Source organism: Glycine max, chromosome 12 (assembly GCF_000004515.6).
Source record: "Glycine max cultivar Williams 82 chromosome 12, Glycine_max_v4.0, whole genome shotgun sequence".
NCBI classification, from domain to species: Eukaryota; Viridiplantae; Streptophyta; class Magnoliopsida; order Fabales; family Fabaceae; genus Glycine; species Glycine max.
Window position 1 is genome coordinate 40151024 of NC_038248.2, and position 18608 is coordinate 40169631.

Genomic DNA, 18608 nt, shown 5'->3' on the forward strand with positions numbered 1-18608 from the left:
CAAATTGTCCATGTAATAATTAGGGTTAGGTATGTTCTCAGACACAACTCTACTGCATGTTAGTAGCCCAACCCACGTGAACATAAATATCACACAAACTACGTGGAAAGAAGAAAATGAAGAATTCTATATGATCTCTTTTGTGATCGTGTTGTTTAGATTAATGACGCTATTGGAATTTGGCAGAAAAAACTTCCATCTCTTCCTCCAAAAGGGACGAATCTAGACTACACAAAGAGCTTATATTAATTATTCAATCTTATATAAATGATCGAAATCATATTCAAGAAAAATAAATTTTAACTATTCATGTAATATTGAATAGACAAGATTTATTTATAAAAAAAATAGACAAGATTTATTTATTTTTGAAGGGGAGACAGGGTTTATTTCTCAAATTTTATATTCTCATTTAATATACTCTTAGGGTATATTTTTTGAGGAGTTATCATAATATTAGTATAGTGTATCTACTAACTTTTTTGATGACGAATTTCTGTCAAAATATCTTAATAATCACGTATAGTGAAATCTTTTCTTTAAATGCATTTTTTTCATCCACGATTTCAGAAAATTAAGTTTAATTTCACATGGTAAAATTTATTTGTTAGTATATACATTTACATATTTGCATACAAGACAAGAATGGAGATTTTCCTAAAGAAAAATATAAGTTATGTATCTTTTTAAAATAATTGCGCTATCATTAAATAACTTTTAATGTAACCATTTTTCTATGAAATAAATAACTGATTATATATGATATTTCTACCTTTGACTCAAATAAAAAATACTAGCTCTCTTCGAACATATATTACAGATGGGGCTTTGGTGAGGTCTCCATTCATTATTGGTTCTGCTGTCCATGTGCCAACAGGAGCCAGAATGTCTATCTCCCATTCCCTACACCATTTCCAATCTGCTCAAAAAGTTTGCAGCAAAAACACTTTATGATACCAGCTTACATGGTGTTTTTCTCTGTTCGTCCTTTTTCAAGTCAAGATTCCTAATCAGTCCAACCTTTTTTCCATATAATAAAGCAACTAAGATCATGAAACTTCTTAAACAAGAAGCAAACATTTCGTTGTCAATGTCTCAACCGTGGTTTTACACCTCATACTCCATCTTCACAATTAAAGATCTAAACTTGCTTCTCAACACTTCTAATTCATATTAACGAATAAAAATAAATAAATAGTAAAGGTAGCTAGATAATTTACTTTTGTTTGGTGCTTGTGGGGTTCAATATTTTACTGAAGTTGGCACGTGCAAGTATATATGTGTGTGGAAACAAAGTTGAAAAGTAGTACTCTTTGAAACCAACATGATGTGTAATAGTTAGTAGATTTATCATGTTTATTAAACATGTGATTAAGAGTTCAAATTTTAGGTCTGCAGATACAAAATAACATTTGTTAGGAAAGGTTAATTTTTTAAGTGAATCTCAATATTTTGAGGGATTTGTCTTTAATCGGTTAACAAAAAAATACTACGAGCTTATCGAAAATCAAAGAATGCATCTTGAAAGAAAAGCTATTTCAAGTAAATTGAATATCAGCTCTCAAACTTCAAACATAGTGAGGCCAAGAAGAAGCTGCCTCAAAGACTGAATCCAAGGATTAATTAAATGAATGAACATGATTTGTTTCCTTCTTGTCCTTGGCTTTGTCCCCTTACCTATTGCAAAGAAAGAGGGGAAAAGCTTGTAAGATAATCATACAATAGTTTTTGCTGTCTTGGGAATTGATTATGCTTCAAAGTCCTATAATTGACTGAGGAAACGCTTTGAAATTCTGCAAAACTAAGGAATGGGAAATCAATGCAATGGGAAAGACAAAACGCCAACTTTACAGCTTATCCTCAGTGTAGTTGCCTTCAAGCTCAAGCTGTATCACAAATATTTATCTCAAAATCATTCAAGATTATGAGCGCGGACAAATCAAACACGTAAACACACTTTAACAAACCAAATGCTTGCTTTGCTAAAAGATCAAAAAGACTCGATACTAGTATTTAATAATGTTTGTCTTTACTAGCATATATACATAGTAGGAGTAATTGATTAAAGAAGTACGCATAAAATAATAATATACCGTAAGATAAATCCATCACAATTCACTGTTTTTTCCAACCGGTTAGATTATTATGTCTTAATGATTTACGCAGGTTATCTGCGCCAAAATTTTACTTAAAAGAAAAACTTTACAGCACATAATATCTTATTCCACTCGAACAAAATTATTTATCACAATAGAGAACAATAACAAAAGAAAATCCCACCACTAGGCTACCCTGATGGGTTAGGGAAAATTTCCACATGATTCATAATCTTCACTATTTTCCAATTTGGTTCACATTGCCTTTTAACCATTAAATACAACAACTAGTAACTACTATCAACAAGTAGTCCAACTAGTGTTTTTGACTGTTTTCCTAAGTTTCAACTTTCAATCTACATTTCAATTCCTCATTGGCCATTACACATGGTCTACTCCAGCTTCTAAACGGCTCATGAAGACTTGACAATGACAACAACACAAAATTAATTAATCAGAGCAGCTATTTAAAACGATGAACGACCATTGACCAAAGTCCACAAGAATTCCAACCTAATTATGGCATCAGACAACCAGACACAACAACCTTAACAAAATGCCCCCCACTCACTTTTATTTACGTACCCTTCAAATCACGCATATACTTCAAGCTTTCAACCACTACGAATTCAACCCCATTATCTTCTCCATAATAGATTCCAACTAAGAAATATACCAACCATTACAAGAGTAAACACCACTACATTCACTAACAGTGCAAAAACAATTTACAACTATCTTAAAATCATAGTACCAAATTAGCTAACAATGCAGAAATTAAACTCTTATTATAAATTCACTAACGAGTAGTAATGGACCCAAAAACAAATAGCATCACTAAAACTATTTATACAAAGGATTACATTCTAAAAACAGCAAAATAGTATACTGAATAATCCTAACTTACCAAGAGCTGCCCAAAGTTTAGCAATAATCTACACATAATAACAACAACAATTGATTATTCTGTCAATTAAAAAAAAAGAAGGAAAATTTAAGATTTTGGGGAAAAGGAAAGACAATCAAAATCAGAACCCAACACCAGCCGGCGCACCGACTCCAAGCTGAGCCGCCGGGGGGTGCGGCTCGAGCTTCCTGTTGTTCCAGAAACAAGCCTCCGGCGCGAGCTTAGCCGAGGACCGCATCGGCTCCGACTTGCAGCGCGTGAGCACAAACGGCTCGTACCCGTTACCCGATTTGGACCCCACCAGCTTCTGCTCGATCATCGCCGCCATCGACACTCCGGCACTGCCTCCCGCCGCCGGTAACGAGCACGATGACCTTGGCAGCTGCATCATCGGCTGAGGTGGCTTCGGCTTCGGCTTGGACTTTGTAAACGTTTCTCCGGCGACCCTCTTGCTGCCGCCGCCGGCGGCGGGTCTCTCCGGCAGCCACCGTATAAAGTCGGTGCTGCACACCCACGTTTCTTTAGACACCTCCATCGACAGCTTCGGCTCGCACATCATCAGCAGCAAGCACTCCGGCAACCCTTCTCTTTCTCTCTCTTGGCACTTTGACCCGTTTTCTCGCTCCTTTGACTCCGGATCCGAATTCGTGTCTGGTTGCTGAGGTTGTTCCTTCGGTTCGCTCTCTTTCTCTTCTTCCTCCTCCGGATCCGAATTCGTGTCTGTTTCTGGTTCTGCTCCGTCGTTTTCTTGATCTGAAGCTGCGACGGTTTCTGAGGTGGAAGAAAGTTCCGAGCTTTCGTTGTTTTCTCTCTCTTCTTCTTTACCCTCTTGGAGATCAACCTCTTTTTCTTCGGTTCTAAGGTTCTCTAGATCTGAATGAGCTTCTGGGTGTGTTAAAGTTTCACCTTTTCCAACGGCATTTCCTCCATTTGCTGCTTCTTCTTCATCACCCTTTTCTTCTTCCTCTTTTACTTCACCAAATTCTTTGCTTTCCAGGATTTCTCTGCTTTCAATTTCATAGCTTTCTTTCCCTTCTTGTTCTTCATCTTCAGTGGCCACAACAGCAGTTTCTGTTTCTCTCTCACAAATGCTATCTTCTATGGCTTCTCTTTCAACTTGTTCTTCCTGTACTTCCTCTAGTTGTTCATCTTCTTTTGTTTTGATGTTTTGTTCTTCTTCATCTTGTTCTTCTTGACATCTGTCTTTGTGAACAGGAGATTCCCAAAACCGGTTAGCCAAAGCAGCCATCTTAACCGGATCAGATCTGCATCTCATCAACAAAAGAGCATTCTTGGGAGGAATACATATGCTAACTCTAGCTTTCTCTTCCTCCTCTCCACCCACTACCTCCTCATGCTTCTTCTGTTCCTCCTCTCCCACCACCAAATCAACATCAATGTCCTCAAACACATGCCTCCTCTGACTATTACTCCTCTCTCTCCCACTGACCTCCATCTCCTCCTCCATCACAAGCTCAATACCCCTCCCCTTCCCATCCCCATCTTGCAAAGCCACCAGCCACCTCCCAACAGCATTATTAGTATTCCCACATGAACCCTCTCTCATCATCCCATGTCCTCCTCCTTCCACTCCACCACCACCACCTTTCTCTTTTTCCTTCTCACTTGACATGCAAGAAGACCTACAAGGAAAAAAACAATTAAACTCCCTCAAAGCCTCACATATAGTCAAGGGAAGATGCACCCATCTCTGATTATTCCTATGCTTCAAACAGTTCTGGTGATGCTGAAACCCTTGGCTGCTTTGTCTAGTGAGATCTGGATTCAGATTCAGATTCAGATTTGTTGCACTTGCATTAGCATTAGCACCAACTTGTTGCTGTTGATGTTGTTCACCCTTCCTGAAGCTAGCTTCACCCCTCCTCTTGGACCTTGCCCTCATCTTCTTCCCTTGCTTCTTGGTCTTCACCCTCACCTGGCCAATGCAAGTGACTTTGGGAGAAGAAGGTTCAGGATTCTCAAAGCCACAGCCTCCTCTTCTCTTGCCACCACCACCGGTTGGGAACATTGGAGATGCTTGGCCACCACCACCACCACCCTTGATGCTGCCATTGCTCCTGAGTCTCCTGCTGAGGGAGGAAGAGAGGGAAATCTGAGGAGGGTCTCTGCTGCGGCTTGGGCTGAGAATGGACTTGGATGAGAGTTTCATGGATGAAGAGGACAAACGGGAAGTGAAGCAAACAAACAACTCGCTTGTGCTGCTACTGCTACTTGTGCTGCGATGGGGTCTCTCTCTATCTGATTCCATTTATTTTTTTACTTTTGGTTTTAGAATGAGAGTTGCCAAGTCATGGTAGTTGTTCTAAGTAAGCACAAGAGGGATTTTTTGGGATGGTAGTTGTTCTAAGTAAGCACAGTCAATAAATGAAAGAGCTTTAGCTAAAAGTAGTACTAGCTAGCTTTGCTTGGTTGTGAGGTGGGGTGACTTATTATCCTCTGCTACAGATTGCAAGGTGGCTACTATGTGTGAGTTAGAGACAGAGATAATGAGAACTGAGAAGAAAGTGTTTAATGGAAGATGACGAAATGCTGTAAGCCACTGTGGCTGGACTGTGTAGGGTAGGCTCTTGTTGCCAACTCGTGGTTTTTTCTTTATTTTTTTATTTCCCACACATATTATATATGGTATCTTTGGAAATAATTAGTTTAGGATACTCATTAATGTATTAAAATTAAAATTGAGTTATTTATATAATATTTAAGTTTGATTTTTGGTAAAAATATAATTTTTAATTTTAATTATTTTTCTAGTCGAATTTTGGATTATTCATGTCATTTTTTTGTAATGGACGGATGGTTAAGACAAAAAGGAAAATTTTAAAAAAATTATTTTTTAATAAAGATTATAAGAACTTTGTTTATTGATAATTTATAAGTATTTTTATAAATATTCAGATAATCTTGAGTTATGTATTCATCTTACTGTAAGATTCAATTCGTCTAAATTTTTACACAAAAAATAATAATTCTTCATTTTTTTCTTGTTACCAATTATTATTGTACATTTATTTATACATTTTAAGTTTTGAAACAATATGAGAAATATATAAAATATATAGAGTCCTTATATTTCAACTTTTTTAAATATCAATAGTCTCTTCAACCATCTTAATTTATTTTTATCTCTTTATTTTATCACATTTCATTATCTATTATATTGATATTTTTATCTTTTCTCTTTATCTTTATCAAGGTGAGAATTAATTTTTAATGTTTAAAGACTTTTTTTAATATATATTCAATTTATAACAAAGAATTAATAATATTAAAATTAGTGTGTTTGAATAATGTATAAAATTAATTTTATCATAAAAAAGTAAAAATATTATTTGTTACTTTACTTTTTTAAATTAATTATGAAATATTAATTATTTGTTTTAGGAATCCATTTCAAATGTTGAGAATAGTCTCACATAAGATTATTTAACAAATTTAATAAGTATTTATATAATTGGATAAGTCACCTCCTTATAAATCGATTTTTAAATGGATCTTTCAAATGTCTTTGTTGTACCATAAAATTTAGTTAAACATCTGATGTAGAATTATTCTCAACATCAAACACATCACAAATCCTTCCTCATTGGTTTACCAATGGTTTTTCCTTAGATGACAATAAATAATATTTTTCTTTTTTATGAGAAGAATTTGGGAGCACTTGATAATGCAGTATGGGTTGGGGGCTGAATCTTGGATGATACTTGTTAATAGTGAAGTACTCTAAGCCTCAAGGTTCGTGTCCGTGTTCAGCAGAAAAGGGAAAAAAATCATCTGCGTGCACGAGACTTTTGGCAGATCAACAACTTTGGTAAAGGCAGAAAGCAGTGGGAAAAGAATAGAAAAAGAAAGGTGGTGTGAGTGGAAAAGAAACTTGATAGGAAAAAAAAGGATAAGGTGTTATATTCTTGAAAGACACCGATAAAGGTGATTTTGGGCGTATATAATCATATTTAATTGAATACTATTAGACATTTCAGTCAGTAAAATCAATACTACTATTATTTTACATAATGCTAGTTGAAATTTCTAAAATTATATAGTTTTTGCCTTAATAAAATCCTATGTCAAAACACTAGTACACTACCAAATAATGGTACGAAAATCTTAACCAACAACTAGCAACCACAACAACTAAAACAACTTGTAGAACAAAACCTACCCAACGGCTATTTAAGAGGAGGGGGAAAAGAAAGGCGACCTAACGGTACTATAATTTGTCAAAATCAGCAGCATTCTTAGCTTCATTGAATGTGAGGAAATCTCTCGAATAAATTGATTAGCTTGTTACTTGTATTCTTAATTCGCAATCAATGCTTGCAAACTAGAAATGTGATGAAGGACACATTAGAAGTATTAAATATTATTTAGGAAACTTAAAAAAAATATGGTTCTTGTTAACTCATGTCATTATAACATTGATTAAATAGTTATTTGTTACCCATTATAAAATTATTTTAACTAGTTCATGATTTTTAAGAAAAGTAATTAATTTAAATTATTACATTAAATTTGTCAATTATTTGTATTATCATTTTAAAATTATCCTTTTTTTCTATTCACTTAATTGTTTTTCATTAATGTTTTGAAGAAATAATAATTAAATAAGAATATATATGAAAAAAATAATTAATACATTTAAAAATTAAAAAAAAATCTTATAAAAAGGAACAAATAAGTTTTTTAAAAAAATCTTATAATTAAGAAAAAAAATAAAAAAAAATATTTATTATGTAAATCATAAGAGAAACACAACAAAAAGATAATGAGCAGTGCAATTTTTACCCCCAATGTTTTTTTTTTTTACTTTAAGTTCCTTAACAACAACACTAATTAGCATTTAGCAAAAAAAATTATTTAGGAAAACATTTTGCTACCCAAGAGATAAATAAGTAAAAGAGATAAAAATAATAGTAAATATAAGTACTAATATAAAATACCACCATGCAAGTGTATTGATGAATTAATACGTGATTGTTTTAGTTTAATCAATAATTTTGAATTTGAGTATGTATAAAAAAATATTATTCTATTTTTCTTTTTTGGTTTTCTTGAATATAAAACTACTGAATGCCAAGTGCTTAGCATGCAATCTAATTTCACATATAGTTCATGAAATTTCTTAATCCATCCGTCAATATTTTGTATTTCTATAAGATTCATGTAATGTGTATTCTACAATAGTGGACTTTATTCTAATTCTAGATAATCATATGTAATGTTTTTCACAGGTGGTCTCATGGGAAATGGTTGGAATCAAGGACAACACCAAGACGAATACATACAGAGACACATATAATATGCATATGTGATCCAATTTGAGATGTAAAAATCATAAAAAGATGTATTCTAATAGGTAGCAGGCAGTAAAATAGTGTGCGTGCAGGAACGTGGCCAGATCATAGCTAGAAGAAGAAGGATAAGAAGGAAAAATGAGGGACAAAGTTATGGTCTTGGGAATATCAAAGGCTTATGCCACTTTCACAGAATTCATGTGTCCATACGTGTGGTGTGAACTGAGAAGTGCAGTATTACTATTACACTTTGTAAGTGTAAATGTAAATACTAATAATAACCAATGCTGTACTTACTGTGTACTACAGTGCCTGTCTGTAACAAAGCTTGCCTTTTTCGGCTTTCCCCACCTACCTCTCAGGTCTCAGTTTTCACAGTGCTTCTCCCCACACGCTATTATTATTATTATTATTATCTTTGTTGTTTTCTAAACTTTTCTTAAGTGATTAAATATAAGAAAATGTTAATAAGTCTCTTAAATATTAATTAAGAAATTTTAAAAAATTATTAGAAAGTGTAAAATTATATTTTTTTGTATTTTTATATGATATAGATAATATATTTTTTTCTTTTTAATTTTTTAATCAATATAATAAAGACACTAATTAGTCATCCCTTTAAATATATCTAATTAATATGAATATTACGTAAAATTATATTTTCTTTAATAAGGTGATACTTTTTTGTTATTATTTATAAGACTTAATTATCTATTTTATTAAAATTAAGAAAAATAATTAAGTTAATTGATAACAATAATTTATTTTAAATTTATAATTTTTTTTAAAACTATCATTCTTATAAATATTCTTTTCTCTTTTTCAATTAATCGTCAATATATCCTCTCTTTTAGTTACGAGTATTTTAATTTTAAAAAATAAATGCAAAGAATATTTTAGATTGAATCATATAAAAAGAAAAATATCATTTAAACTTAGGTCTTATAAATAAAAATGATTGAAGTAGGAAAAAAAAAATCAAACATAGTGTTTATAACACAGTGTTTGCGGTAGATATGCATAAGGTTGTGTGCTATTGTAATTCAAACGGCAATGCAAACATGTTGGCAGCGTCATGGATAATCAAATACCCATTATAAAAAAATTACATTGGATCCTTATCTAATATTTTTAATGAATAATATTACATAAAACTATATTATAAAGTATAAACCAGCCCACTATCGTCTCAAAATGGTGAAATGTGTATGAAATGGTATTATATTGAAGCTACTATTTACTTTGGTGTTAATGTGATGGTAAAAAAACGAGTAAGCTATTAAGGGGATCCAAGAACTTACTATAAAAATAGTTTTGAAATTAAAAAAAAAAAAAAAAGAAATGGCAGTTAGGAAATAAGAAGGGGAAGGGAAGAGAGGAATAGGTGCAAAGAAGAAGGAAGAAGGTGCAACGCACGTGACCACACTCTAATCATACTCGCCACTGCTTTCCTTTCACGACACGCGCCGCGCCTTCCTATTACTGCTATTTTTCTATCATTCTTTCATGTTAATGCATATGCTCTTCATTTTCCATCCAACACACTAAGAACATAAATTTTTGAATTAAAATAGAATGTGGAATTTATATAATTTTTTTCTATTTATCTTTTCTTCTCTTCAACCAAACACAATTGGCGAGATATTATTCTAATTTAATTAAATATCTCAAATTTTGTGAAAAATAATTGTGGCTTCTACTAAAATATAATCCTCATTTTCATGATCGTGACTCCAATCTAAACTAACATGACAGTTTTGTAAAGACACTGACGCAATTGAATTCTCATATTGCTTCTTAATTTTTTTAATTTCTCTTTTAATTTTGAACAGTAGCTCTTGCCAAATTGCGAATGAGAGTGGAAGACATGTGATTAGCACCATCAAAGGATGAATGAATCAGCCACAAAATTTCAAATGTTTTGCACCGAAGCAGTTGAGAATTCCTTTACCGATGAATGTAGAACATGTTTGATTTACTATTTAACTTGTTCACAGATTTCGAAACTAAATTCAACGATTTAACAGAAATTGAATGGAAAAGGAAGGTGTAGATGTTTTTGCAAAAATTCTTTTGCTACTAACATGCGGTTGCAACAGTAAATTAAAAATGAACGTATATATGTTAATTTCAAGGGAAGAAAATTGAGTTGTTTAAATCCTTCGACGAAGATATGGTAGATGATAGTGGTTGTAAAGTTATTTACATTGATATCTGATAGTGATTGAAGCTATTTAGAAATTAGAATAAATATGAAAGTATGCATAAGATGAAATTGTACTAATGTGGAATTATAAAGGGTTAATTTTTTATATATATTTTAAATATAGAATTATATACTATCAACTGATTAAATTATATTATATGTGACTCTTTAAAATAATTAATTCAAAATTTAATAAATTTTATCATACATTATAATAATTTTATTAGATGAGAATACAAAAAAATATATCATTTTAATTAAATTCTAATTATAAAGGAGTACCACATAAAAATGTAGTCAGTCTATAAGGACTTACAAATTGATGCAACCAGTCTTGTAAAATAATTAATATTTTCCATTTCATAAACAAGAATACTAAAAATAGATTATTCTTTTCAAAATATTCATCGAACAAGATAATTTGAACATCACCATGTTTTGATTGTAATAAAGAAATATGGACCTAAGAATTTAAAGGTATAGTTGGCCAAGAAAAAAAAAAGAAGATATAAACGCATGAGAAGTGTGCAGGCGCACGCGCATGAAAAGGAGAGTATATGTAAGATTCTGAAACAAGCATAGGGACCCATTTGCGAAGGACTGTGCCGTATACTATGTTTCCCGCGGATATCATAGAAACCTGCGGACATGTGACGCGTGGCAGAGAAAACGATTGATTGAATTTGCCAAAATATTACCACTATCAAAACTAGTCTTAGGTTATTTGACAACTTTTTGAAAAATGATAAAATATTTTTAAATCACTGAATGATAAAAAGCATCTATAGAATATGTGAAATTTATTTAACATTTTTATGACTCCAAGTAAAACAAATCCTTAACATAATCAGGTGTGCTAAGGTATCACACAGCTAATTGAATTATATTCAGACAAATGTTAAATAATATTCACGGGACATTGGTTAAAAAATTTAAAATAAAAATATTTTTATTAAAAAGCAAAAACTTGTATTGTTCTTATCTTTTTACATTCTTTTGTAATTTATATAATAAATGTTTTCTTTTTAATTTCTTAATCAATATCCTAATATCCTAAAGACATGATTATGTTAATTATTTGTCTGCCACATAATGCACACAAAGTAGCACAACTTGACCCTAGTTAATTTGAAAATGGATTTTTTTTTCTTTTAGATTTTAATAAACTATAGTACTACATTATAAATTTGATGGTAAATTTTTATTTTTTAATCAATACTTTTATGGCATTCATTAATTGGACCCAGAATTAAATTTTAGTGTAAAGTCAGATTGCTGAAGACCTTTAAACATCTCAACTCACGTCACATGCACAAGGGAAAGCATTTAATACGAATAGGTTTAGAGGTGTGGTCCCACTCAAAGAGGAGCACGCACAACACACTCCGTATGATCCTAACTCCAAAGTTGAATGATAACCAAATTAATAAGTGGGTCAAGGTTACTTCAAAATAAGGGGTTTGACCACACATTTACACATCTTGACAAAACTGATATACTACTATTATGGAAAGACGTCTATGAAAAGCAGATTGTTCAATAATAAGTATATTTTTATGGACTTACATTGTAGAGCACTTTAACTTTGGCATTTTGGGCTTTTCTGCATGAGGCCCGGTTTTGAGGTAAAGCCGATGCCGTAAAGTGGCCAATGAGGCTTTTTAAGGTACCTTAACATTTTTTTTTTCTAAACGATGATAATCACTCGGTTGATTAGTGGAATATAATACAAGAAAAACAACAAAAGGGGTGGAGATCTAATTTCGGGCTTCAAAGTACGAAATAATTGTTTTCCTTCCATCCTTTCTACCCAGCTGGTTTGGTGATCACTGCTACTGCTAGGGTTTGTCAAAGTGTCTATGCAGTCCATGTTAGATTGTGTCCCACCAGACCGTAAATAATTGAATAGTTGTATCCAAGTGAGGTTACAAGTTTTAATTTATTAACATACAAACCACGTATACACGCGTGATCAAGAACGAAATATAGCCTGTTTCTAACAGTTGAAATAATTAAAAGGTAAGCAGACAAATGGTGCCCTATAATGTTCCTAGGATCTGGCTATTTCAACAACAAATGATGCCTACCTCTCCGCTCCCAAGTAGCACAAATAGGTTAATGCAATGAACAAGCTTTCTGCTAATAATTCAGCAATGTTCTCTTTCGATGTCACAATTCAAGAGAACACGGATTGGCTATTGATATAGTGAGTACAATTGACACATGGGGTCAACACCTTCTACAACACAAGTGGATATAACTAAAACTAGAACAGTTGTAAAGGTAAAGAAAGGACATGTGTCACACAAACTTCTCAATCAATTTACAGATGTTCTTATTCTGGATCAAAATTTACAACAAGTTCCACTTCCTATCAAAGAGAACCCAGAAAAAACACCTATCAATCTCAATAAAATGTGGAACAATCCATTGCAAAAAAGAAAAAAAGAAAAAACTAGTTTAACCAACTCTGATCAGCTTCAAGACGTCAATCAAGTTCCAGTACAACTTTACCAGGAATGAGCTTCTTGTCTTTTGCCTCATGAGCTTCTTTTACTTGTGTTATGGGAAACGTTTTATACACAGGTATCTTCATCTTCCCAGCTTCACATAGCTTTCGAATCTCAATTAAACCATCTAAATCAGCCCTCATATATGTCCATGAGTATTCTGTATCACAAGGAAAAAAGGGGATTAGGCTTTACATTCTTTTAAAAAATTTCAAAAGGCATTTGCCAGCATGGGTTAAAACAAGAAGGAAGTAAACACCACCCTTGGTTTCTAACTTACAAAGGAACCAATGTACAAAATTATAATTATGATCAACAGGGAATGCCATGCGCAGACATAATTAGAAAGAAAGATTGAGAGAGCAGCTGTTAAATCATTAAATAAATGTGTTTTTAACTTTTTCTACAAGGAAACTGGGGATGCAACACGGGATTTGATTTCAGCATATCTTCAATCTTGTTTCATTAATTAACAAGCAGCAAGAAAGCCTGATATCAATCTCACATGCCACAATTGACTATCTCCTCATAGATCCCTATTTTTGCCAAAAAAATGCAAAGATATCATTTATGAATATCTGATATCTGGAAACACCTGAAGCTAAAAGGTTTCACAAAGGCTTAATCTGGTAATCCCATGAACATTATAATTCAGATGCATCTTTAAGTTGTATGATACACAGTTGGAGTAATTCACATGCATCTATAAGGCTTAGTTGGGTTGTTTCTTCGCTGAAAGTTTAATTCTAAGACAACATGTAATTGTGCAACACTGAAGATTATTGCAGCTTGCATAGTATAGGCTGCCTAATCCGGAATACTAGAATCAGAGTATGACGAAATTACAGCAGAACCCATTATCACATTTTTCTAATTCTTTCATTCAGTTGGTTCAGCTCCAAATTTTATCAATGCTTTAGAAGTTTAGAGTTCTACTTCAAAACTTTTCCTCCAAGGTGAGATAGGGGGCAGGAGAAAATTTACTGTGATACTTTTTTAGATTAAACAAGAGCATTATGTCAATCAGCAGAACCCATTATTTCTAACTGTTATAATACCAGTTCTATCAATGTCAAACAGAAGGTAGAATTTACAAAGGAAATAAGTGGCATACTTGAAGGTGTCAAAAGAAAAATAGCATGTGATAGTCTGGAAATTTCTACCTATTCCATGAGAGAATCGATATAGAAGCTGTTTTTTCAATAAAACAGCTGTAGCTGCAGGAAGCCCAATAGTCAGTCCATATCTATCAGACAATGATGCTGCCTCACCCTTCAATGAAATAGAAAAAATAGAAGATTGAAGAAAAGACGTTTTTTTTAAGAAAAACATCTAAAAGGTCATTCTGGCAATGAATTGAGTATATCTGCAAGTGTGATAAAGATGAAAAAGTTGATAAACTTTCATATACTACCTGAAGTGTCATGTAGTGTCCACCTCGTTTTAGAAAATTAATGCCCATCCGTTCTGTCTCTGGCACACCAATAGTGTCCAAAACAGCATCAAACTTTCCCTTTATAGCCAATTCAACATCCTGTCAATCCAGAATGAAGTTATAAGACAGATCAGATCTTATGCAAGATGCACTAGAATAAAGCATAAGCTTAAAGACCAAATTGTCTTTGAATTTTAGTATTTTTTATTTAGGGGATGATTGTACTATTCCATCAACTTACTGGATGATTATAATATAAGGTTATTAGCTTTAGTACTCTATTACTTCTAATTTTATATCTGAGTTAGAAGTATTCCACTAATTTTCATATGTCTGGGTCTTGGGTTGCATATGGGCTTGAGGTTTATGTTAATTACTAATTAGGTCTTATTGGCTCATATTTTAATCCTTAAATTTTACTTATGGGTAGTATTAGGGAGTCTCAATCCTTATGGGATTAGGATTTATTTGCATTTCTTGGAGTATAAGTTAAATTAGGATAATGGCTTAGTTGTTACTGCTGTTCTATATAAATGTAATTGGACAATTAAAACTAAATAGATAAATTTATTTAGATTATTAAACCCCAATTGCCATTCCCAAGCGCTTACTTATCTGCATATTATAATTATTTTCATTATCTTCCCAATTACTATAAAATTTTATTTTACTATAGGATCGTAGATTTTATAAATTTCTACTTTATTTACAATTTTTTCTTTTTATTAATTATTATTTTATTTTATTGATTATTAAAAATAATTAAATACAGTATTAAAAAGAAAGAAATAATTCATTTTACCATTGAACACACATTTGCCACATTCATCAAAGGCCAACTATCAACTCTTTTAAAATGTCTGTTTTATCTTCCATTTTAGCATCTTATTTTCTGTTTTTGATCAAAGGCCAATCAGTATGTTATGTATTGTTGTTTTCCCTTTCAGGAAATTTAATTTCAAAACAAAAAACTTCAATAGCAAGGTTTGTCTAATTGAAATATCTGAACAATTGACAGGAAAAATGATAAAAAGAAGATTCATCACCACCTCAGCAACATAATCGACAGCCTGATCTGCACCAGCTGCTAACAATCTGTCTACGCTTTGACTTCCACAAGTAGTTGCAACAGAGCAACCAGCAGCTACTGCAAGCTGAACTGCAGACAACCCTACTGCTCCTCCACCTCCGACTACTAATATCCGTTGTCTGTTTGAGATAAGCTTAAAGTATATAAGTGAGTGGAACGAGAGCTGTTAGCAAGCTGAACATTTAGTGGGCGATGAAAATACACAAAATGAAAATTCCAAATGAACAGTAAATTTTTGTGCAAAAATCAATTTTCACCAATAGAAATCATAATCTTATCAATATAAACATACCCCTCGCTTATTCTAGCTGTACTTTTTAGAGCACGCCAAGCTGTCAATGCAGCAAAAGGAATGGCACTGGCTTCCTACAAGATTAAAAGGAAAAAAGAAGATAAAAAAAGGTTAAAAGCATGGCTTGAATGATCCAAAGTAAACAAGGGGGAAAAATCATGGTCAATTGTAGATGTAGATAGAAACCACTAATTATTTTGTAACAAGTAAATTATAAGTGTGCTGATAAAACCAATGAATGTATTGGACATAAACAGACAAAGATTATTGTTATACCTAAATAATCTCTCACCTAATTTGATCAGGGAAAGAAAGAATAATAATAGCCAATGTGAAATGAGTATATGAAGTAATCCAAAATATTGCATGATCTATAGTATGGTTCATCCCACCCAATGCACACGTCTAAACATTTCCTTCAAGCAACAGATCTTAAAATAATGATGCTCCTCCAAGTACTGGAAGATACATAATGAAAATTTAATTACTGTCATGAATTTAATCACAGTAAATTAAATCCCTCACTATTGCAGAACCTGTGCATCATATTGACTGCAACAATACAGCTCAGTACTTAAATATATTCCACTTCTGTATTGACCATTGGTTGCTCTTCTTTAATCAATGAGAATTTCATTTCCCTAGTCTACCCAGTCCCAAGATAACGGCATAAGAAGGGTACAAATACATTGATTACAAAGAGAGCAAGATCCTACACCGCAACTCATTCACAATACACTTTCAAGGTTTGGTGTCATTCACCATATACTTTGACTAATCCTGACAACAGATTGATGCATCAAATCAAGAAGTTACAAACAGCTAGCCTAAAAAGGATAAAGGAAACATAGAGCACGCACAGAACTGAAATGGAATAGAATCAATAGATAGCTCGTGTTCCACTCTGCTCTCTATGGTGCCACCCTTTTAACTAGAACCAACATATACTACTTTTTTTTTTATCACCATGTCTAGTTCTGTTCTATTTTCAAAATGCGCAATGCAAACATATAATAAAATTTCACACTCCATGTCTCGTGTGTTATTTTAACAAGTCTACTACATGCAATCGTGCACTCAAAGTTACACATACATCAAGGATCACAGCACCAAATATCAAATTCAATAGACCTAACTATCACTAATCACGAAACTACAACATACCACATGAGTAAGTGAATCCGGTTTCGGAGTAACCTCCTCTTCGGAGAGAATCGCGTAATCCGAGTAAGTGCCTCTCACGGCAGTGGGATGCAGTGCCCCGAAAACCTGTTCTCCCACACTCACCGACCTCACCTTATCTCCGACCGCCGAAACCTCGCCGCTGACGTCGCGCCCCAAAATGAGAGGCAACAGCGGCTCGAAGATGGAACGCCCGTAGCCAGCACGCATCTGAAAGACACAAACCAACAGTTCAAGAAAATCTCAAAATCAGTTCAAGCAATTCCCCAAAACAGCTCAAGAAAATTTCAAAACAGTTAACCGGATTCTCGAAACAGTTCAAGAATTTTCAACAGCAACTAACTTACTCGGGTGTCCAAGGGGTTGACGGAGACGGCGCGCGCACGAACGAGGACATCGTGAGGCTTGAGCGGAGGGACTGGCACGTGCGAGCGAAGCTGGAGCACGTGCGGGCCGCCGAATGAGGGGAGAAGCACGGCTCTGCAGTCGGAAACGTAGGATTTGAGACGGTGGTAGCTGAAAGCAGAGGGCGTGATTCGTGTGAACTCGCAATTGCTTGGAATTCTCATATTTCTCAACTTTATGGGAATGTGAGTTTCAGAGCATTAGGGTTTAGGGTTTGTTGAAGTGGAATTTGAAGAGTGTGCATGTGAAAGAAAGAAGGGGGAATTGGAACGTGTCTGTGTTTTGGTCCGCAGAGAGAGAAGAGGTGGAGATTGCGTTTCGTTGCGTTTAGGCGTTACTGTTAATGGCGCCTTTGCTCGTTGCCACGCTAAATACTTGGTTCCCTTATAAATCAATTTAAATTTAAGAGAGAGAGTGACTACAAAAGAATCCAAAGTAGCCTAACCTAACACAATTCGTGATCAAGTAAAGAATATGTGAACTTATTCACCTTAGAAAAATATAAAAACCAAGTATGAAAAAATTCACATTCCTCGTTCAATTCATGGAAGTTCTTCGAAAGCTGAATTTGCGGTTATCTTGCTCTTTTTTAATTATCTAGTGTTGGGAGAAAACAAGCATAAATTAATTTATATATAAGCTTATGAAAAATGAACCCCCCAAGTGATAGTTGTAATTCAGAATATATTAAATATAATGTCTAATTGTGAGTTTGTTAAGTTTGTACTTAGACTATATAAATGGTCTAATGTGTAATTTAGTTTTCAATAATATTTATCTCATCATTTTGAGTGTGTGTGATTCCCTAGTTTTTTCTCCTTCTCTCCAACAGAATTGGTATCATGAGCTCCATGTTCTAAGGACCAAGAGGGACGAGAAAAGTGGGTTCTTGAGTGAAAAATCTGAGTGTGAGTGCAAACAGTGTGAGAGAATTATGAGATTCAAACACTATGAGGATCCTTCAAGTGTAAACTGTTGAGAGCTGTGAGATTGTGAGTGAAGCGATCTCGTTGAGTGTTGATTTTCAAGATTCGTGTGATTTCAGATCTTGCGTAAGATTCTTGGCGAATTCTTGAAGAGTTTTTGTGAAGATTGATCGAGACGGCATCATGAATGGTCACATACCTGGAAACTTACCAGTTCTTGATGGGAAAAACTGATCCAAATGGAACG

The 18608-nt window shown here is 33.5% G+C and overlaps 2 protein-coding genes across 2 annotated transcripts; both read right to left on the reverse strand.

Moving 5' to 3' along the window:
• Positions 1 to 2865: 2865 nt before the first annotated feature.
• Positions 2866 to 5740, reverse strand: LOC100818049 (uncharacterized). The gene has a single exon (XM_003539561.5). The coding sequence runs from the start codon at positions 5270 to 5272 to the stop codon at positions 3125 to 3127; it is 2148 nt and encodes a 715-aa protein (XP_003539609.1). The 5' UTR covers positions 5273 to 5740; the 3' UTR covers positions 2866 to 3124.
• A 7082-nt stretch (positions 5741 to 12822) lies between these two features.
• On the reverse strand, positions 12823 to 18030 carry LOC100799923 (reticulon-4-interacting protein 1, mitochondrial). The gene is made up of 7 exons (XM_003540428.5): positions 17378 to 18030; positions 17013 to 17240; positions 15849 to 15922; positions 15516 to 15675; positions 14446 to 14565; positions 14195 to 14303; positions 12823 to 13191 (listed from the first exon to the last, which is right to left on the reverse strand). Exons 1-7 carry the CDS (start codon positions 17597 to 17599, stop codon positions 13010 to 13012), a joined length of 1095 nt encoding a protein of 364 aa, XP_003540476.1. The 5' UTR covers positions 17600 to 18030; the 3' UTR covers positions 12823 to 13009.
• Positions 18031 to 18608: the final 578 nt, after the last annotated feature.

What these genes read in the sequence shown, in the direction of transcription:
- LOC100818049 (XM_003539561.5), bottom strand. Translation starts at nt 5,272, where the DNA reads ATGGAATCAGATAGAGAGAGACCCCATCGCAGCACAAGTAGCAGTAGC.
- LOC100799923 (XM_003540428.5), bottom strand. Translation starts at nt 17,599, where the DNA reads ATGAGAATTCCAAGCAATTGCGAGTTCACACGAATCACGCCCTCTGCT. An exon ending in TCAACCCCTTGGACACCCGA is followed by an intron (nt 17,241 to 17,377) that starts GTAAGTTAGTTG and finishes TGTGTCTTTCAG; the next exon opens with ATGCGTGCTGGCTACGGGCG. An exon ending in GACACTACATGACACTTCAG is followed by an intron (nt 14,304 to 14,445) that starts GTAGTATATGAA and finishes ATTTCATTGAAG; the next exon opens with GGTGAGGCAGCATCATTGTC.